Source organism: Dipodomys ordii, unplaced genomic scaffold (genome assembly GCF_000151885.1).
Source record: "Dipodomys ordii isolate 6190 unplaced genomic scaffold, Dord_2.0 Scaffold14, whole genome shotgun sequence".
Classification (NCBI taxonomy): domain Eukaryota; kingdom Metazoa; phylum Chordata; class Mammalia; order Rodentia; family Heteromyidae; genus Dipodomys; species Dipodomys ordii.
The window spans coordinates 6776577-6799309 of NW_012267230.1; the positions used below are offsets into that span (position 1 = coordinate 6776577).

General features: G+C 46.1%; 1 protein-coding gene across 1 annotated transcript in view; it reads right to left on the reverse strand.

The window, feature by feature from the left end:
• Positions 1–22733, reverse strand: part of Iqck (IQ motif containing K) — a 77748-nt gene that overhangs the window by 53172 nt on the left and 1843 nt on the right. Inside the window, exons 4-6 of the mRNA XM_013011192.1 lie at positions 16931–16992; positions 15724–15853; positions 14767–14864 (exon numbers count right to left, since the gene is read on the reverse strand). Of these exons, the coding sequence (XP_012866646.1) occupies positions 14767–14864; positions 15724–15853; positions 16931–16992 (290 nt within the window). The remainder of the gene's footprint in view (positions 1–14766; positions 14865–15723; positions 15854–16930; positions 16993–22733) is intronic.

A 22733-nucleotide genomic window follows, 5' to 3' on the forward strand; every position in this document is an offset into this window, starting at 1 on the left:
GAAAAATTGAACTACCCCTGGCATGGGTAACAGAAAGAAACCATTAGATTGAGTAACAGAGTCTTTTAATTCTGCATTGCCAGAGCAGGATTCCCTTCAAAAAGGCATAAGAAAATACTTGCACAACAATGCAAATATGTAACTAGCATGGATTGACATATAATAACTTACACAATCCAGTGATTGTAGGATGGCGGAGCCTCTCTCCAGCCCTACAAAGAGTCATTGTTCCCTGAGCATATCTGCCTCGCCACTGAGCAGCAAGGATTTCTTCTACGAAGGAATGTAGCCTGACTTACTCGATTACACAGATATTAAAAATAGTCCAATGGATTGAAGGTCATGCAGGCAGATTTAATGACTTTTGATGTAAAGAAATAAAATAGAAGAAATTGTGTTTTGCTTCTGTTCTGGGCAAGCATGGACGTGCGGTGCATACCCAGACACGCATGACACTGGGGACATTGTTCAGCTGTTGTTTAGTTTCAAAATTATCTGCTAGGGAGCTGAAAGAGAGAAGGGACAGCAAATGAAAAGTCATGCTGAGTAACGAGATAAGAGAGGAAGTAATAGGGAGAGAAATTGAAGACTAGAGATTAATAAAGTGTGGGTACCAGATTTGTGTAATGTGGACGATTATGCGGAATCCTAGATTGCTTGTAAATGGAGCAGATGTGTGGGTCAGGGCAAGTAGAGGAAACAGGGCAACCTCAGATAAGGTATAAAAATCATTTTAGGGGAACTGGGGACAGAGCTCAAGGGGTAGAGCACCTGCCTAGCAAATGCAAAGCCCTGATTTTAAATTCCAGTAGTACAAAAAGAAAAAAGAAAAAAAAAAAAAGCAATGTGGCTGGGCACCAATGGCTCACGCCTGTAATCTTAGCTACTCAGGAGGCTCGGATCTGAGTCATGGTTCAAAGCCAGAATGGGCAGGAAAGTCCATGAGATTCTTATCTTCAATAAACTACCAGAAAACCAGAAGTGGCAGTGGCTCAAGGGCTAGAGAACTTGCTTTGAGCTGAAGAGCTCAGGGACAGCACCCAGGCCCATAGTTCAAGCCCCACAAATGGGGGGTGGGGGGAAATAGTGTGTGTGCACACATGTGCACAGGCGCACTCAGAACCTCAAGCTCTCTCACTTGGCTCTTCTACTCAAGGCTGGCTTGAATACCACTTGAACCATGCCTCCACTTCTAGCTCTTTACTGGTTACTTGAAGATAAGAGTTTCAAGGACATTTCTGTCCATGTTACCTTTGAACTAGGATCCTCAGGTCTTAGCCTCCTGAGTTGCTACGACTACAAGCATGAGCCACAGTGCCCAATGTGTTGGTGTTTTTTTTGTTTTGTTTTGTTTTTAATCTAGAGTTGAAAGGAAAAAACAAACACTATACATCAAGGGCTAAGATATTAACCTGCACCCTCCTTTGAAATGAACCCCAAGTTCTGAGGTGAATGGTTAGAGGAATGGACTGATGGGTTAGTGGACAGGTACAGAACAAAGCAAATAAATGGGTAACTATAAACATCTAGAGTATTCACTCTCAAAGGCTTTCCTATGTGTTTAGAAAAAAACATATTATAATAAAACAGATGAGTCAGGCTGGGAATGTGGCTTAGTGGTAGAGTGCTTGCCTAGCATGCATGAAGTCCTGGGTTCAATTCCTCAATACCTCATATACAGAAAAAGCTGGAAGTGGTGCTGTGCCTCAAGTGGTAGAGTGCTATCTTGAGCAAAAACGCTCAAGGACAGTACCCAGGCCCAGAGTTCAAGGCCCAGGACTGGCAAAACAAAACAAAAGATGATTCAGCAGATCATTCAAGACTGAGACCCCAGCGGACCCAGGCAAAGAGATTCCTGACTTCAGACTTCAGCTGGAATCAGAATCAGCAGGCAGTAACCAAAGACAGGCAGCTCCCTCACAGATTTTAGGATCTCGAGCCCAGGAGGAGGAAACGATGGGAAACCCAGGGGACCTAACTAGGAGAAGAGATCACCAGGTCTCTAAGAAAACATTATCCTTCAGCTTTTAAAACAGCCTAAGGGGCCCCCTGGTCCAGAAAACTTTTGTTTTCGTTTTGTTTTTTAAGTACCTCACTCAGGAAGGATTAAAGATAGCCTAAGGTGAGTCAACAAATAGTTCTTAAAACAATGGATTTGTAACTTAGTTAAACACAGCCTAGAAGTCACTGGTAAACCTCCCTCCCCCAGGGACAATGACTGCCCCCAATGGTTTGTCCTGGAGAGGGGTTTAATGCTCCAAGTCCCTAATCATTAATGATACTTGTACTGGGATAAAAATCATGGTTGTTCTCTACCTAGAGATGACTTTCAGTCTATTAACAGTGTATTCCTTTCCTAATAAACTTCACTAACACATTTACCAAAAGTAAATAAATAAAGCAGGTAAGGGGTACATATGATAAAAGACCCAAACTTCAAAGAGAGAAAGGGCAGAAATTAACATGTGCTCAATCTAGACAGTATTTAAGACCATTTCTTATGTTGGACACATATATAGGAGGAGACAGGCAGAGGACTGGAGTCTGGGAAGATAAACAACTAACATTTGAAAACAATAGAATCTATATCTAATAGTCAATTTAATTCTCTACCCCAAGTCAAGTGCTTCCTTGCTGTTAGCATGGACTTCAGGGTAGCCACAAATGTGGGTTAGAGGAAAGCCCCTCCCATCCTTCCATAGGCCATGTACCAGAACCCCACCCCCACCCCAGCCCTGACCTACCTGTTATCACTGTCACCAAGGGCGAAAGAGGAGACTGGTTAACTAAGGGGCCTAACCACCATTTAGTTCCCTTAGCTATCCAGTAACTCAAACAACTTCCCCATTCCCTGTAGTGAATGGGGTAGCTGGAGACCTTCTCTGAGATTGAAACACGTGCTGACAATGAGCTATCTCTCTACTGCTCAGTGTCTTTATCATTCTACCAGTAGCCAAGGAAGGTAGCACAAATCTGTAATCCCAGCACTAAGAGACTAAGGTAAAAAGATTGTGAATTCCAATCCCACCTGGTTTGAGGGAAAAATATTTCTAAAGGCCTATGCTGGGAGTTTGTGAAGTTAAGTGTCGCTGGGTGTGCCACCGTGTTGATTGTGTAGGTTAAGACCTTTTGCTCTTGTAAGGAATAGAAAAATGTTTGGTCATCTTGTGATTATAGACAGCAGACATCTATTCTTCACAGTTTTGGAAGCTGGGAACATCAGAGATCATGATGTTAATTGATACATTTGGTTCTAGTGAGGGCCATCTCCTCACACATGGCACCTGTTCACTGCTGTTCTGTGGAACCAAGGCTGAATGAGCTAAATTATCCTTTGTACATTTGAAAAGATATTCAGTAATTTGGTTTTTAAAAAAAGGAAAACGGGGCTGGGAAAGTGGCTCAGGGGTAGAGTGCTTGCCTTGAATGCATGAGGCCCTGGGTTCGATTCCTCAGCACCACATACACAGAAAAAGCTGGAAGTAGGTGCTATGGCTCAAGTGGTAGAGTGCTAGCCTTGAGCTGAAGAGCTCAGGACAGTGCCCAGGCCCAGAGTTCAAGCTCCATGACCAGCAAAAAAGAAAAAAAAAAGGAAAACAACTACAACAAATGATCATGAGCAATTCAGTAGCAAATTTTAGTGCTATGCCACCACAATCAAAGGATTAGAATTGTTACCTGGTACTAACCAGTGCTCTTTGCAGGAATGAAACTTGATGAGCTGCCAAGAGGCAAAGGAGAAGTGGGTGTGGGGAGAACAAGTGGAAAACATGGCATTCATACCACCTCTGCCCAGACTTTACATCTAATCTGCATTTAAAGCTGAGCCTTGATTGCTTTCCCACCATTGCTTTACTTATGCATAAAACTGATTTCTTTCCAAATGAAGCAGGGTGCACCGGCGACCCTGCTGGGTGACATTTGCTATGGTCTACACAACTAGGAGTAAAGGATTGAATCACAGAAGCTCATGCTTGTAATCCTGGCTACTGAGGAGGCTGAGATCTGAGGATCACGGAAGCCAGCCTGGGCAGACAAATTCAGGAGATTTATCTCAAGTGAACTAGTACAAGGCTGAAAGTGAAGGAATGGTAGCACACCAGCCATAAGAGGAAAAGCCAGGCAAGAGCACATGGCCCTGAGTTCAAGCCCCAGCACCAGGATAAAAACAAACAAAACTGAGCCATACACAGTCACATTATGGTTAATTCAGAGTCCCCCAACTCTGAGCTGTAGGCCTCCGGACCTTTCACCCATCTGTACCTCCAGAACAGTGCCTCAATAAGGCAGTCAGATAATCCCACCACCCTCCCACCTAGACTTAAACCAACCTGGTCCCCCTTTACCCCACCCATGGGATTCCCCGAATCCAGAACGGACACATGATCCCTTCAGAGAGACAGGATGTGGCAGGAGAGATGGCACTGAGACTTCTGGGAAATCATGTCCTTTGTTCTTCTGAGAGAATTTGTTCTTTCTTGCCTGGATGGTATGGAAGGTGGAGGCCAAATGGAGGCCTGTGGTATGGCTCTGGCACTTCTCTGGCAGAAGCTGGCCTGAGGACAAAGCAGACCTTGTGAGAAGCCCACTGAAGAGGCAGAAGAAAACCAGGTCCTCAGCTCCATATCACTACGCCTGAGTCCAGCCCGTCCTGAAGCCTCTGTACCTCAGGACCCTGTAATTTTCTGAGCTACTAATCCCCTTTGTTACTGCAGCTACTTTTCTGCTAGTTTATAGCACAGAAGCCTGGAATAGCATTCTTTCTGCCTCCTTTTAGTAACTGCACCTTCAACTCTTCCTCAATTTTAAAGCTGGGTGCTTGGGGGTGGGGTGGGGCCAAGGTGCTCTTTCCCTAGCCTTCCAATTTCCCCTGGCTCCCAGGGCTTGTCCCAAAGCAGGTAAGTGGCCTGAGCTGGTTCAGTAAGTGCCAGAAAGCTTGAACTCAGGGCCCTGGCACTGTCCCTGAGCTTCTTTTACTCAAGACTAGCACTCTACCACTTGAGCCACAACTCCACTTCCAACTTTTTTGGTAGTTTAGTAGAGTAAGAATGAAGAAGCAAGACACCCTGTCTTAAAACAAATTAGAAGCAAAAGAGATTGGGGGCACACATAGCTCAAGCAGCAGAGCTCTTGCCTACCAAGTCTTTAGGCCCTGAGATCAAACCCTAGTATCAATAGAAAACAAAAATTTGTGGCTGAGACTCCAAGGGTAATCTCAAAGTGGACACCATTTAGTCATGTCTTTCTATTTGCCTCCTTAAGTGACACATCATTTATTCTTCCTGACAGCCACAATGAGGTACAGTCTATGATGAGAAACCTCCCTGATCAGCAGAACAACAACAAAAAACCCCAAGGCTCTCACTGTTGAAGGAGTCTCTTGGGGACCCAGACCTAGCAAGCTTCCAACCTGCCTATGGGTCCCCAGGACCTTGCCCATCAGGCACCTGCTTCTGAGACCTCCCAGCCCACCTTTTCCTTATGTACATACTCATTTCAAGCCAGACCTTTTCTTGTGATTTAATGCTGTCACTTGATGACTGCAATTGGCTTAGCTCTGGCCAGGCACTGAGCAATATTGGCTTTCGGCATATTTTCTCATTAAATCCTCATCAACTCCCTTGTGTGAAGAAATTGGTGTTATAATTTACATTTTATACAGAAAGAATCTGAGATTGAGAAGATGAAGGTCACCATGCTAGTGAGTTTCAAGGTCATACATTTAGCAAATCAGGCAGACATAGCCCCCAACTCTATGCATCCTGCCTCTTAGGCAGCTAGGACCACAAAAACCTGGAGAATTCCAAGACTTGAAAAGAAGGGTTAAGCTGAGGGTGGGTGGCTTATACCTGTAAGCCTAGCTGCTCAGGAGGCTGAGATGTGAGGATGGAGGTTGGAAGCCAGCTGGGACATTCTGCAGCTCAGTTGATGAGAGGTTCTTAGTGCACATTAGCTTCAGCCGTGTTTAAATCATCCTGTGATCTGCTGTTTTCCTGCCCTTAGTTTTGTGCAAAAATGTGTCTTCCAAGAGCAAATAGTGATACCCCCCTCCCCCCAAAAATAAACAAAAAATTATGACAACTCTCCCAAGCCAAAAGGGCAGATAATGTGCTCGAGTGAGTACATTATGGCATTATGGAGAAAATGAATCAGCATCCTCAGAACAAGGCTGAGCTCTGCATCCTGAGCATGTGTGGTCTTTCCTCAATGGCGGTCTCCTTGGAACCGTGTGCCATGGATACTGACATCTCCTCCACTGTTTTTGATGTACCAGGAACTCACAACTATGTGATGTCATTATGTGTGTCATTTCCACTTTGCAGAGTAGGGCACAGAAGCTAAATTCCATGTCCAAAGTCACTTATCCGTCAACATAAGAATAGGAGTTTGACCCCTGGTGGTGGGACTCCAGAGCTGACCCTGCACCATGAGCTTGTCACACCTCTCCACAGTCCCACCTGTGCTTTACAAGTCCAGAGAGGAGAGAGTTGCTCACAGGTAACCAATTTAGAAGTCAAACCTGCTATCTGCTGTGGAACCTTTATTACTATTAATACCTTCTTAGATTCTTAGAAGAATGGAACTGAGACAATGTCTCCAATGTAATCCAGGCTGACCTTGAACTTTTTATCCTCCTGCCATTGCCTCCTGAAAGCTAGGATTACAGGCATATAGCACAACACTTGCTCCCCATATTATTATTATTATTATTTTGTCAGTTGTGGGGCTCTAACTCTGGGTGTGGGCACTATCCCTCAGCTCTTCAGCTCAAGGTAAGTGCTCTATCACTTGAGCTACAGCGCCACTTCTGGTTTTCTGAGTGATTTATTGGAGAGTGATTTATAGTCTCACAGAGTTTCCTGCCCAGGCTGGCTTTGAACTGTGATCCTCAGATCTTAGCCTCCTGAGTAGCTAGGATTACAGGCATGACTCACCAATGCCCAGCTTTCCTTTTTTTTTTTTTAATGTAGGAGATAATTGGGCAAAGGGCCACCATTCTCAACCCTTCCTTGTCCGTAAGGCTCTTCTCATCAAGAGATTTCCTTGACTTGCTTTAATACTGCCTTCAAAGGGACAGCTGACCTCCACACAAGTCCTAGCAACCAGCCCAGCTTCCAGAGCAACCATCTGGCGTTCACCTGCTGGGGGCTGAGAGAGCAAGAACAGAGAAGATTCAATCCCACTGAGGCCAACACAGACCAGGCTCTGACCTCCAACCTCTAACCTCCAGGGTAACTGACCACAGACACATAAAAAAAAGCTGCCAAAGAAAGAATTGTTCAGCAAGTCCAGCCCAATTGTTACCTTGCACAAGTGAGAGAGGAAAAAAAAAGTGTAATTTTAAACCAAAACTCTTGAGGAAGTTTATTACATAGCAGAATGTACACTGGTGCTGTGTATAATAACTAAAACTCAACTTATGGCCAATGTCAATGTTTCTCAACTTGGCAGTTAGAGAAGGCTGCTGCTACAGCTACCTGGCACAATGCCAGGCCCCCAAGGACAAAGATCTAGGCCACAGAAGTAAAGTCCTGCCACATAGCCAGGGCCCTTTATTTTGAAAGCAAACCTCGGGGTCTCCATCAGGACAGGGCCTTTCAACTTTCTCTTCAAAGCCTGGTACTTTGAAAAAGAATTTTTGAGTTTGAAAAACCAAAGCCATGGGGGCTGGGAAGGTGGCTCAGTGATACAGTGCTTGCCTTGCATGCATGAGGCCCTGGGTTCAATTCCTCAGCACCACATAAGCAGAAAAAAAAAGCCGGAAGTGGCACTGTGACTCAAGTGGTAGAGTGCTAGCCTTGAGCTGAAGAGCTGAGGGACAGCACCCAGGCCCAGAGTTCAAGCCCCACGACCAGACCCCCCCCCAAAAAAAGAAAAGAAAAACCAAAGCCACTCCCAGCCAAGTTTAGGGAATGAAGTGACCAATGCTCTTTGTTAAAAGGAAAAGAGGAGCTTGCTTATGAAGGTATGGGTTTAAAAAAAAAACCCACAATATTCAGTCCAGTTCTGATGGCAAATCTGAGCCATATGCGTTTTTAAATGCAGAAACCAAAATCCCATTAAGTATTTTTTAAATTGACACACAAAAATTACACATATTTCAGAGGTACCATGTGATGCTTCATGCCCTTTGCTAGTAGGGGAGGGTACTGGGAATTGAATTTAAGGTCTTGTGCATTCTCTCACCTGAGCCATGCCCACCATCCCCATGTGATTTTTTTTTTTGGGGGGGGGTCTGGTCATGGGGCCTGATGCTGGGCCTGGGTGCTGTCCCTCAGCTCTTCAGCTCAAGGCTAGCACTCTACCACTTGAGCCACAGCGCCACTTCCAGATTTTTTCTTTGTGCTTATGTGGTACTGAGGAATCGAACCCAGGGCCTCATGCATGCAAGACAAGCGCTCTACCACTGAGCCACCTTCCCAGTCCCCATGTGATGTTTTAACACTTTATGGACACGCTGTGTAATGCTCACATATTCACCTTTCTTTGATAGTCCCCACCATACAATGGGAACTATTTTCAGTACCAGCAGTCTTCTTACTATGAGACAGGGTATAAATGAATGTCAGCTCTGGAGGCAGATTCCTGGGTTTGAACCTTAGCTCTTCCCTGTAGCAGTCATGAACGTGGGGACCTCGCTGGACCTCAGTCACAAAAGTTGTGACAGAGTTCTTGTGATGTCTGAGTGAGATCACAGTGTAAAGCACTGCCTGGCATATAGGAAGTACATCCAAGAAGGATGGCCATTTCAAAATCAGAGTCCTACTGAGGGTTGGGTGGTGCCTCTCCTGACACACACAGAGTACAACTATTCAAGTGTCTTACTTGCCTCAGTCATCTCTTGGAAGCACTCATGGGCATCTCAGCTCAGTGACCTTATCTATGCAATTAAGTCATTCCTTCTTTCAGAACTCAGTTCCTACACAGTAAAATTCCTAGCAGCTGGGCACCAGGCTCACACCCATAATCCTACTCAGGAGGCTGAGATTCTGAGGGTCAAAGTTCAAAACCAGCTTGAGCAGGACAGTCTTAAGAGATTCTTATCTCCAATTAACCACCAAAAGGCCAGAAGTGGAGGTGTGGCTCAAGTGGCAGAACATTAGCCTGGAGTGAAAAGGCTCCGGGAGAGCTTCCAGTCCCTGAGGTCAAACCCTAGTACCTGCACCAAAACCCAAACCAAACCAACAAAAAATAACCCTTTAAGACTTCATGAAAGATAGATGGGATGGAAGAAATTAGCTTAGATTAAGAAATCCTAAGATTAGGGTGTAGGAGTGTGGCTAAAGTGGTAGAGTGCTTGCCTAGCAAGTGCAAAGCCTGGAGTTCAATCCCCAATGCTGCAAAAACAAAACAAAAACACAAAATACCTAAGGAAATGAAAGGAGCATTCCCCTGCGGTACACCCATGTGGCATTCAAAGACGGAGCTTCCTACTGCCTCCTGACCGGAAGGAAGTGGGTGGGAAGCTGGTGGTTTTTGTGGTGCCTGTGACATTATGAAATACTTCCAGTTCCCTCCCAGTACCTGGGCCAACTGAGGAAACAAACTCGGCACACTTGCAAGGGTTTATTTTTTATTTTTGCTAGTCCTGGGGCTTGAACTCAGGGTCTGGGCACTGTTCCTGAGCTTCTTTTGCTCAAGGCTAGTACTCTACTACTCGAACCACAGTGCCACTTCTGGCCTTTTCTATTTATGTGGTACTGAGGAATTGAATCCAGGGCTTCACGCATGCTAGGCAAGCAACTCTACCACTAAACCACATTCCCAGCCCCCACCAGGATTTTGGACCCCAGAGTGCCTGCCTGCCTGCCTGCAGAGTTTATCAGCACTCCTAAGAGCCTGCACAGCTTTCGTGGTCTTTCCTGATCAGACGTAAACTGCACACAAGCAATGTGGCATCTGGTGTTGACAGGGCGCCAGCTGCTGGGCTACGGATGTCAAAGATGAGAAATGGCTTGGCCCAAGGCCTGACTCATTAATCTCTAATACAAATAGAAATTTCTCGGATGCTTTAAAGGAGTTTTTGTCGCTGCCTGGAGACTGAGAGTGTTACTAACCTCCTCCTTACAACATTATTTATGGACAAACATTAGCTGTGCAACCTGCAAGGTAAAATCTTCATGACTGGACCTGTTAGCTGATTGTGTTTAAATGATCAACAGAACAGCTGGGTAAGGTACAACAATACTATACAAAGGGTTCCAGCTGCCCCACGGTGGAGAAATCAAATTTGCAGCCTCAAGTTCCCTCTTGCTATTTTGTTCATTCATGTTTCAGAGGAAGAAAAATGGCAAGCCCATGAGTTGGGAGTGTGGCTTAGTGGTGGAGTGCTTGCCTAGCATGCATGAAACCCTGGGTTCAATTGCTTAGTACCATATAAACAGAAAAAGCCAGAAATGGCACTGTGGCTCAAGTGGCAGAGTGCTAGCCTTGTGCAAAAGAAGCTCAGGGACAGTGCCCAGGCCTGAGTCCAAGTCCCAGAACTGGCAAAAAAAAAAGGGGGGGCAAGCCCAGGAGGAAAGCAAGAACCTTAGCCTGTCATCACCTTCCCACCCACCTGGAAACCTTGACCAGCCCCCACACCTGTGGCTTTCTGGAGGACCAGGACAGCTACTGACCTCTCTGTGCCCACAGGGACTGGGTGCCATGATCGGCACACAGAAGGGTTCCATGTATATTTGTTGAACAGAACTTTTCTTTCTCTCTCACTCTCTGGTTGTGGGGTTTGGACTCTGGGCCTCTGCATGCTAGGTATCTCCTCCACCGCTTGACCAGACCCCAGCCCTTTTAGCTTTTAGGGTTTTTGCTTTTATTGAAAAGGCTTTGCTCTTCTATCCAGGGTCAGCCTCAGACCATGTTCCTTCTACAGCCTCCCACATAATGAGGAGGACAGGTGCACAGTACCACACCTGGCTTGTTTGTTCAGATGGGGTCTAGCTAACATTTTTGTCTGGGCTGGCCTCAAACCACAACTCTCTTGATCTCTGCCTCCAAAGTAGTTGGAATTAAAGGCTTGAGCCACGTAGCCTGGATGAAAACAATTATTTCTGAGCCACTTTGCCTGCTTACAGATATTCTTCACATGACAACAGAGACATACCATTGTGTCCATTTGATAGTTTTAGATTCCATCCTGTGCTCCGTCTGATTAAAGACACAGCTCACTAACAAAATTTGGTCAACAGTAAGATAGCAAAGGGGACACACCTAGAGCTGGGACTGTGAGACAGTCTGGTTTTCTCACTTTACTTAAAGAACTGAAGCCCAGAGAGACAAAGCCATGGGACAACGGCAGGGGCCATGCTGAGAGCTTCCTCCTTGACTTCTCCAGCCTTACCCCCACCCAGCTTGCCACGCCTGCCACCTGTTTAACACCACACAGAGAAGACCATGCTGCTCTTTATGAAAGTGGTCAGGATTAAGTGGGCCAGGGAAGTCAAAGAAGAGAATGAACAATAGTAAAGAATTGTAGGCAGTTTAGATTGTGTAGTGAAAGGTAATCTGTTTTCCCAAAAATAGCTATGAATAGCAGCCATCGGCATTTCTGGGAGCTACTTTGAAGACAACCTCCAACTCCGGTACATTGGGAAAGAAACACGGCCAGGCTCTGAGGTCACCTGCCAGCAAGAGCAAGGCCACTGAGGTAATAGGTACAACCCCTCCCCCTGCATCCCCTCCCCTGGAGCACCCATGATAACTAAGAGGACCTTTGTTGAGAACTTTTCATGCTCTAGGCCTGCCCTGGGCACCACAAACATGACCACCTCTGTCCTCTGCTGTGTCACCACAGGGATGGAGGTGCTCATGCATGCTAGGCAAGGGCTCTACCCTCAGCTACAGCTCCATCCTTGTCTAAAGTTTATCTGAGACAGAGTCTCCCTAAGTTGCCCTTCCTGTCTTCAAATTTATGATTCTTGCCTCAACCTCCCTAGTAGCTGAGATTACAGGCGTAAGCCACCATACCTAGAGAGGCAAACTTGAAAATTAGGCAACTTTGATTCCAGAGTCTTGCTTCTAACAATTACACCCTGAACCAAGGCCCAATTTACTGACTGCATAATAGCAAATGTATGTTGTGGGGGGCAGCGCCATGAACCGCATGCTGCTCTTTCTCCCAGGTTAGCCAAACTCATGAGTTACATGGGTGAGCTCTTTCTCCTTCTTCCATCAGAGCCTCTCCAGAGATGGGTCCCATACAGAGAAGAGATGTGGGTTATAGTCAGGGCTCAGGCACAGCAGTGCTTTCCTGAGGATAACTGTATGTTCACGATGAGCAATATACATGGAAATATACATTGAAAGGGGGACCAAGGAAATCAAAGAATCTGTCCTCAAGGTTCTTAAAAATATCAATGGAGACTGGCATGTGTAAAATTAAGTATATGTGCATGTGGGTTAAGAATGTCTTAATCAAAGCTATCTTAATTTGCCATAAAACGAGGAACAGATGAATTCTCTGAAATCTGAGCACTGGGCCTAGCAGGGAACTGCCAGTCTGAGATAGGCATCATGGAGCTGAGTGCACAAAAACAAAACAGAACTGAAACAGGTGGGGAAGAGGAGCGGAAGGAGTGTCTTCTGAAGAAAGAAGGCATGTTTGAACAGTGCCAAGGAAGTGAGTGTGAGTGGGGGACAAGGACTGGCTCAGTGTGGCTACAGGCAGTGCCGGGGAAGGAGGCAGATCAAGGGCAGGAGACAGACAGGAGAAGGCTGGGCTGGTGCTCTTGCTTCATTGTGTGAATGCCTCTTTGTCAAACAATGTACTGTGGGACAGTGCGGCACCCCAAATTATTCCTTAAAGGATGTGGTTTAGATGTTGGATGCCTCCCCCACCAACGGGTCATGTGGTAAAGGCTGGATCTCTTGAGTGATGCTTGCTCTCAAAGGTGTTAGAGGGCGCGTGCTATGGAACTCCAGCCCATTCCTGGCTTTGCTCTACCACAGACTCCTACCATAAGGCACTGCCTTGCCACAGGCCCAAAGCAATAGGGCCAACTGATCCTGGGCTAGAACCTGCAAAACTGTGAGTGGAAGTAAATCTCTTTGTGTTATCACTTGTCTCAGGTGTCTCATTATAGTGACAGAAGGCTGACATGATTTGCTATCCAAATTCTGACAGGTCTGCCTGAGGTGAAGAGACAAGGTATCAGAGAGAGAGAGAGGACTGTGAGGAGTATTGGGCTGAGTGGATCAAGTGGCAGCGAGCTGGAGACAGCTCTAACATGTGGTGACTAGGAGGTGAGAAGGGCCATGTAATGACAAGGCCTCACAGGAAAACAGAATGTTTGCCAAAACGTGTATAAAGTGTATAAAGTAGCTCCTCAGCATGTAAAAGCAGCATTGGGTCCAGGCACAGGTCCTTCTCAGGCAGGGGCTCCAACTGAGGGACACCATTAACTTGGGATTGCTTCTCCAGGCTCCAGGAAGTGTCATATCAATTAGGCTTCCAGTCTGCTAACATTTGAGTGTCATTTTTTTTTTTGCCAGTCCTGGGGCTTGAACTAGGGCCTGGGTACTGTCCCTGAGCTTCTTTTGCTCCAGGCTGGTGCTCTACCACTTGAGCCAAAGCATCACTTCTGGCTTTTTTTTTTTTTTTACTCTGTATGTGGTACTGAGGAATTGAATCCAGGGCTTCATGCATGCTAGGCAAGCACTCTACCACTAAGCCACATTCCCAGCCTTTGTCATTTTGGAACATTTAATCTGGATTTGAATCCCAGCTCTGCCACTTGCCCCTGATCATGGTGTGAGGCTCTGCCACCCTCCATTTCTTCATGTGCAGAAAGCTACTGACAGGAACAGGGGGAACTGGGTGACAGCACTCTGAAAGGGCCTGACACAGACCAGAGGCTTGGCCAACATTAAATGTCTTTTTTTTTTGGGGGGGGGGTCCAGTCGTGGGCCTAAACTCTGGGCCTGGGCGCTGTCCCTCAGCTCTTCAGCTCAAGGCTAGCACTCTACCACTTGAGCCACAGCACCACTTCTGGCTTTTTTCTTTTTGCTGATGTGGTGCTGAGGAATCGAACCCAGGGCCTCATGCATGCAAGGCAAGAGCTCTACCACTGAGCCACCTTCCCAGCCCCATTAAATGTCTTTCATTACCTTACTCACTTGGTGTAGGGCATCCAAAAGTCCAGAACTCAGAGCTCACAGGGACATGTGCCCCAACACATCCCACAAATGGAGGGGATGAACATGTGGGGTACAGAGATTGGTATAGACACATATCAGGTACAGTGCAATGAGTCCTGGTAGACTGAACACTGGGCATGAGTTACTTGCTTGACAGTGGACACAGGGTACACAGAGAGAAGCTAGAGCAGGAGGAACAATCAGAGCCAAATGGGAAGTGAGGAGTGCTTTCATTAGTTCACACAACACAGGAATGGAAAACCTGAGGAAGCCAGGAGATGCCAGATGCACAGAAGAAGGGCAGGAGGTAGGCCACGCAATGGGATATTCTCTTCAGGGCCCTGGTGACTGGACAGATGGAAGTTATTAATTTTGTTGTTGTTGTTGCCAGTCCTAGCATTCTACCACTTGAGCCACAGTGCCACTTCTGAATTTTCTGGGTACATAGTCCTGATGAATCAAACCCAGGGTTTTATGCATGCTAGGCAAGGACTCTACCACTAAGCCACATTCCCAGCCACAGTTGTTACATTTTGAATGCAACAACTTGATGGCACTAAGGTCATGGCTGCCCTCTGATTTAAGTGAGTAACTGAGAATTTGAAATAAAGAGACCCTGGCCATACAACTCACCTCAAAGCACTTTTCTATCTTTGCTTGGTGAAGCAGGCTGACCATTCCAGAAAGCAGAACTGGAAAGATGAAATTTTCCAAATATTCTCTAGGGGAGCCTAAAACAAATAGACAACAAACTCATTCCTACTGCAGATTCCAAATGACCCATGTTTATCTGGAGAGATGTTTGCTGCTTTGGTACCACCCCAGGGTATAAGGAAAGAGTGCTGAGATGGGAGCTGGGGGAAAGATATAATGACCATGGCAGTGAGTGGCCAAGACCCAACATGCGGTGCAGGCACAGAACAAACCACCAGCAGCAGGCCAGGTACAAGGAGTGGGCCTGAGGAGCTGGGGGAGGAAGAACCCCGGCCTACAGCTCAGGGAGGAGCAACAAGGCATTTTCTCCCCATTTTGCATTTGTTCCTCTTCCTTTCCTTCTCCTTTATAGTTCACTTAGTCAAGCGTATGCGCATTGCTATTATCATCTCAAATTTTTTATGGTGATACTGGAGGTTGTAATTAGGGCCTTACACCTATACACACAGGTGCTCTGCCCCTTAAGACATGCCCCAGGCTTTTTCAGATAGGAACTAGCAATTTTTGCCCAGGCCAGCCTCAGATCACAGTCCTCTATATTATGCTTCCTGAGTAGCCAGGATTATAGATGTATACTACCACCTCTGGCTTGTTTTGCTGACACAGGGGTCTTGCTAACTTTTTATCTTACTGATTCTCTTAATCTGTCATTTCCTGAGTAGCTGGGATTGCAGGTGTGAGCCATGACAACTAGCCCTCTCTATTATATTTTAAACTTCAAGATAAATCAGTGGCATGAGGGGATTTCTTTTAGAAATAAGGATTCTCATTTAGGAAGATTCTCTGAGGTCTATCTAATCACCCCTTTCCCTATCTCAAGGTTCTGGAATGTTACAACCCCAATGATAAAAGATGACACTGGAGTTTCTTTCTTACATGTTTTTGGATCGAGTGTCACCAATATCTTCTTAGGACAGGGTACATGTGAGTCCACAGGGGTTTGGGCTGATGGCACTAAATGCTCTGCCCTGATGCTGGGAAACACCAATTCCTCCAGTGGGGAAACCTGGTGTGGGCAGGGAGCAGAGTTAATTCATAGAAACAGTTTAATCATTGCAGTCTTTAAAGACAAACTTACAAGGGAATACAACTCTGGGTCAGACTTTATGGCTATAGGTCTTTGTCTTCTTAACCTCCTGAGACATGACTTTTTTTCTAGAAAAGATTAAGAGGGCTATCTGTGGGGAAGATACTGGCCAGCCAGTCCAAAATAAGCAGGATGAAGGGTGGTTCCACAAGTGAAGGAAAGAGGTAGGCACAGCACTCAACAAGCCCTAAGGACTCGAGTTCTTCTTCCCACCACAAAGGGGCCTCAGCTGTCAGAATTGCCAGGCACAGAGGGGGAAAAAGGGGAGAGAATGGGTAAAGTGAGGATCTGGCAGGGCTCCATAGGCCTGCCCTCTGCCCATACCTCTCAACGTGAGGACATGTCCCTCATACCAGCATCCATGTGCATGTGTCAGTCCTGGGGCTTGAACTCAGGACCTGAGCACTGTCCCAGAGATTTAAGTGCTCAAGGCTAGCATACTACCATTCGAGCCACAGCTCCACTTCCTGCTTTTTGGTGGCTAATTAAAGGTGAGAGTCTCATGGACTTTCCTGCCTTAGGGTGGCTTCAACTATGACCCTCTGATCTTAGCCTAGGATTACAGGCATGAGTTGCCAGTACCTGGTTCAGAGCCTTAAATTTTTTTTAACTCCATTAAGTGTTTATTTAATTTCAAGGTTTATTTCCAAGGTTCTCCCCTCCTGGCCTGGCCTGGCCTCTCTCTTCCACAGTCTTCATCTATCCCACCCAGGTGTGCAGACAAATTTGCTCTGTCTGCATCTGTCCCCAACACAGACAGAGTGCTGGACTGATTATGGAGGCCTTTGCCACCCAAGATTCCACTGCAGCCTTGGGTCCCATGATCCAGGCAACGAGTACCCAACCCATTGAAGAGATGCAGTCACTGTTCAAGTCATGGCTCCAGTGCCTTCCCTTTCCCACCTCCCCAACTCTGGACACTGGACCCTCACAGGCTACCTGTGTCCTTCTCACTTCAGAACCTCTGATGAAGGTTGAGGCCTAATCAATACTCACAGGAACTGCGGCTTCTGGTTTGACTTTACATTCTAGAAAGGAAGGCAGCTCCGCTTCATACTCTAAAGGAGGGGGAAAAAACACCCTCAGTTCACACTTCAGTGTGTGTTGTGATGTCAATTTTCTCTGAGTAGCACAGAGGAAGAGAATGGAGAGGGAGGTTAAGGCACCAAAAGTACCACTGAACAGAGAGGAACATGAAGAATGCCAGTGCTACAGGCTCCAACAACTACTGCTGAAAGTATCTTTTTTTTTTTTTTTTTGTCAGTCATGGGGCTTGAACTCTGGGTCTGGGCACTGTCCCCCAGCTCTTCAGCTCAACGCTACCACTTGAGCCACAGTGCCACTTCTGGTTTTCTGGTGGTTTATTGGAGATAAGAGTCTCTCAGACTTTCCTGCCTGCCTGGCTTTGAACTGTGATCTTCAGATCTCAGCCTCCTGAGTAGCTAGGATTACAGGCATGAGCCACCGGTGCCTGGCTGAAAGTATAATTCTTTTTGTTTTTTGTCAGTTGTGGGGCTTGAACTCTGGGCTTGGGTACTGTCCGTGCGCACTTCAGCTCAAGGCAAATGCTCTACCGCTTGAGCCACAGTGCCACTTCTGGTTTTCTGGTGGTTACTTGGAGATAAGAGTCTCACAGACTTTCCTTTCCCTGGCTGACTTTGAACTGCTATCCTCAGATCTCAGCCTCCGGAGTAGCTAAGATTACAGGTGTGAGCCACCAGTGCCCAGCTTGAAAGTATAATTCTTTTTGGACAATGTCACCCCTTCCCTCACTCTTTTCCAGTTTTCCCTTCCCATCCCTACCCACAAGTTGTATAGTTCATTTTCAACAGTGAACACTACTGTTGCATTCGTTCACCCTTTGTCCCTCCATTTGTATCCCCACTTGTCCTCCCAAAGACAGATAAACCAAGATAAAAAGAAAAGGAGGCTGGGAAGGTGGCTCAGTGATAGAGCGCTTGCCTTGCATGCCTGAGGCCCTGGGTTCGATTCCTCAGCACCACATAAGCAAAAAAGAAAAAATCTGGAAGTGACGCTGTGGCTCAAGTGGTAGAGCACTAGCCTTGAGCTGAAGAGCTGAGGGACAGCGCCCAGGCCCAGAGTTCAGGCCCCACGACCGGACCAAAAAAAAAAAAGAAAACAAGAACAGCAACAAAGAAACCCCTGTTTTCTGGAGTTCATGTTGGTAAATATTATTTTATATGATCAGATGCTAGGCATTGTGCATGGCTGTGACCTTGGCTGAGAGTTAAGGTCCTTTTCCTTGCAGTTGTCGATCTGACGTCCTGGTGACCTTGGTGGCTGTCAGCTGGGGACTGCTCAGGTCCTTTGAGGCCACATCTGGTTCCTGGCCATGGGCAGCGCACATAGGATTGGTGCTACTTCAAAGACAGTGGGGAGTCACTTCTGCCTGAACCTGACTTCTTCCAAGGGCTCACCTATAGTAACCTCCCTAAAATACACTGATTAACAACTTTAGATACATCTGGAGAATCTTCTCACAGAAAGGTCTTGATTGCTGTACAGATGACTGAGACGTGTGACATTGTGAGAGGCGGTTGAGAACTTTGGGGGCTGTGTTAGACTTCTTATCAACCTGATCTTCCCTTTCAGGCAAGTATTTTATTTATTTTTATTTATTTTTTTTGTCAGTCATGGGCTTGAACTCTGGGCCTGAGCGCTGTACCTCAGCTCTTCAGCTCAAGGCTAGCGCTCTACCACTTGAGCTACAGCACCACCTCCTCAGGCAAGTATTGAATTTGCCCCTCCCCCATAGTGCCATAACAACCACTGAGATGGTGTGAAAACCACCTAATTGGGTTTCTGATAAACTACATATATTTATATTTATGTCCAGAAGCAGGAATAATACCAACCTATTGGGAAAAAAATTCAAATAATATTGACTTGCCTAATATAGAGTGAAGCTCGTATCTAATCCCATTGTAACCCTATCAGCGTTGTTAAATTTGCCATAGATCTAACCAAATATTTTCCATGAATTTACTAATATACAATGTATTCGCTCTAAATCTCCCAGACTAGGTCAATCTGCTCAAGCATACAACCTTTTAATTCTCAGGGTGCACCAGTCACCGAGCTATGGGTTAAGAAGAGAGACTGGCAAACTCTTCTGCCTAAGCTGACCTTGAACCTCAATCCTCCAGTTTTTAGTTTCCCAAGTAGCTAGGATAACAAGCATGAGCCATCAACATCCAGCTTCATTTTATTATTATTTTATTTATTTATTTTGGGGGTCCGGTCGTGGGGACGGAACTCTGGGTCTGGGCCCTGTCCCTCAGCTCTTCAGCTCAAGGCTAGCACTCTACCACTTGAGCCACAGTGCCACTTCCGGCCTTTTTCTTTTTGCTTATGTGGTGCTGAGGAATCGAACCCAGGGCCTCAGGCATGCAAGGCAAGTGCTCTACCACTGAGCCACCTTCCCAGCCCTTCATTTTATTTTTAAGAGTTACTTTGGTGCTTGGAAAAATGTGTGTCTTCTCTGTTCCACCCTTAGCATTCTTAAGGAAATCAAATATATTTTAAGTGTTTATAGTCACCACGTTATTGAAGCTTATAAATAGAATTACAAGAAATTAGTTACGTGCATTTTAAATGAACTTTAAGGGGAATGGTTGTCCATCTCAATAATCTGTAAGTGGGAACTCCAGGGCCCAGTGAATGAACACTGGATCATGGGAAGGGCAAGCAATGTGCGCAAGTGAACCTAGTGTGGACCTGGCATCTAAATAGATGACAGCGTCCTTCACTGAGTCAGAAAAAAAGCTGTTAGGTCTAGAAATGCCTAGGGTCAGGGAAGAATGTGCTAGAAGCCAGTGTGGCCTGAGCAGACAAGGATGGGAATGGAAGTGGTAGAAAAAAAAAATAGTGTGGCTCTTTCTAGAAGCTTGCATGAGAGAAAGGCAAATTGACAGGTGCTAAAGATGGCACAAGATGGGCTTTTATGCTGAAATGACAGGTCAGAGGGTATTGAGGGAATAGCTAATAAAGACAGGGACCAGGCAATGAGAAAAGCCAGTGATACATGCAGACTGATAAGCTGAGCTGAGCAGGCCGGTGTTGTCTTCAGGTGTTGTCCAGAGGAACTTGCAATTCAGAATTGATCTGTACTGGAACCTGGTAGGTAGGATGAGGGATCAGATTGTCTAACAGTGTTGGGTCTGATGAGCTGAGCTAGACAGTGTTTGGCTGATTAAACAATGAACCACAGGCAATAAAGAGAATACTGACACCAGTAATCACAGCAACATCAAAACAGAAAACCGTGCGTCCAAACAGACTCAGTCTGGGTCAATCATAAATATTAAAAGTCACTCTCAGACTCAATTCAAAATCTTTGAAGGAAAGAAGTTTATTGATGTTTATTTAACACATGTTTTGGAGAATACCAAGTCATTAGTCATTACCAAAAGGTGAGAGGAAAACACATATCTGCCCCACCTCACCTCCAGTCCCATGCACAGGGGCACATGCCTGTTGAAGTCATATATTTATTTATATTGTGGTTTGTCTTTATGAATTTGAGTTTCTGATGGGTCTGTCATCATTTACTTTTTCATTGAAATCATCCTAATAAAACTAACATTTAATCTCAAATATAAAGTTACATAATTCCTGTTCATGTTTCCTTTAAGCTTAATACATTCATTTTATGTTCACTACACACAATTTCAGTTGTTTTATGTTTAGGATTTTTGGAGGGAGTATTGGGGTTCAAATTCAGGGCCACTAGTAGCCAGGAGCCCTTTGAGTCATGCTTCTGGCACTTTTCTTTCCTTGGTCATAAGGCTTGAACTCAGGGCCTGGGCTCAGTCCCTGAGCTTCTTTTGCTCCAGGCTAGCACTCTACCACTTGAGCCACAGCTCCACTTCTGGTTTTCTGGTGGTTAAAGGGAGGTAAGAGTCTCATAGACTTTCCTGCCCAGGCTGGCTTTGAACCACAATCCTCAGATCTCAGCCTCCTGAGTAGCTAGGATTACAGGCAGGAGCCACTAGGACCCAGGTTCTCTATTTCTTTTGATAGGTAACTCTCCTCCTTCATGTACTAGTGCAGTAATTTCTGTTTCCATTCAGAAAACATTTTCTGATCTGTGAGCTAAAGCATGTGGCTGATTTATTAAAATTAAGTAAAATAAGAAAGTGTGAGGTGACTCACATCTGTAATCTCAGCCACTCCTGAGTCATTGAGGAAGGAAGCCTAGCCTGGACAAAACACAAAAACAAGAACATGAGACTCTATCTGAAAAAAGTAACCTAGTGCAAAAAAAGATCTGGGCTGGATGACAGAGTGCCTATGTAGTAGTCATAAGACCCCCAGTCCAAACCCTAGTAATAAAAAAATTCAGTTCTTCCATTGCACCAAGCACATCTTAATAATCAGGGCTGGGAATGTGGCTTAGTGGTACAGTGCTTGCCTAGCATGCATGAAGCCCTGGGTATGATTCCTCAGTACCACACACATACACACACAGAGAGTCAAAACTCAATAACTACACATGGCTAGAGGCTGGCCATGTTTGATGAAATGGATTACTTGAGAGTTCTATTTAGTGCTGTTTCAGACAGGTAATGTGCTGATGGTGGCCACCAGAATATCGTTTCTCCCAGCCTCCCTTGGGAAAGTGAAGCAAGAGAGAATTTTCTGCTTGAGGCCACTTTGGACTCCACTGGGGGACTGTCTCAAAGAAAGAAAAAAGAAGAATGAAAAGAAAAATATGTGTCATCACCCTGAGAAGCTCACAGCCTAGGAAACTAGTACCAAAATAAATAAAAAAAAAACAAAAACACACACCCAACCTTGTTCGTTAGGAATTAATCCTATTTGCGCTCTAGTAGTAAATTAAAGGTTTGCAAAGCACTTTTGATTCTTTTTTTTTGGTTGGCCGTGGGGCCTGAACTCTGGGCCTGGGCACTGTCTCTCAGCTCTTCAGCTCAAGGCTAGCGCTCTACCACTTGAGCCACAGCACCACTTCCACCTTTTTCTGCTTATGCTGAGGAATCAAACCCAGGGCCTCATGCATGCAAGGCAAGCGCTCTACCACTGAGCCACCTTCCCAGCCCCGATGCAAAGCACAGTATTCCTTTAGAACTACCCTTGGGGCCCAGGATCCCAGTAGACGCTGGGGGGTGGGGAGGAGAAGGTGGGTAGGAAGAAGGGTCCTGACAGAGAGAGAGAGAGAGAGAGAGAGAGAGAGAGAGAGAGAGTGTGTGTGTAGAGGGTGGGGAGGAAGAAGGGTCCTGGTGTGTGTGTGTGTGTGTGTGTGTGTGTGTGTAGAGGGTGGGGAGGAAGAAGGGTCCTGACAGTGTGTGTGTGTGTGTGTGTGTCCGTGGTGCCAGGGATCCCAGTAGACACTGGGGGGCAGGGAGGAGAGGGTGGGGAGGAAGAAGGGTCCTGACATTTGTGTGTGTGGGTGTGTGTCCGTGGTGCCCGGGATCCAGGGTCCTGACACTGTGTGTGTGTGTGTGTGTGTGTGTGCGCGCGCGCACACGCGCTGATCCTCGGTGTGTGTGTGTGTTTGTGTGTGTGTGCGCGCACGCGCGCGTCGGGCTTGAACTCAGGAGCTGGACGCTGTCACGGAGTTTTTTTGCTCAAAGTTAGCGCCTCTACTACTGGAGCCACAGCTCCACTTTTGGCTGCTTTGGTGGTTAACTGGAGGTAAAAGTCTCACGGACTTTCCTGCCTGGCCTGGCTTCGAACCGCGATCCGCAGAGTAGCTAGGATCCTGAGTAGCTAGGATTTACAGGCGAGAGTCCCTGGTGCACGGCTTTTTTTTTTTTTT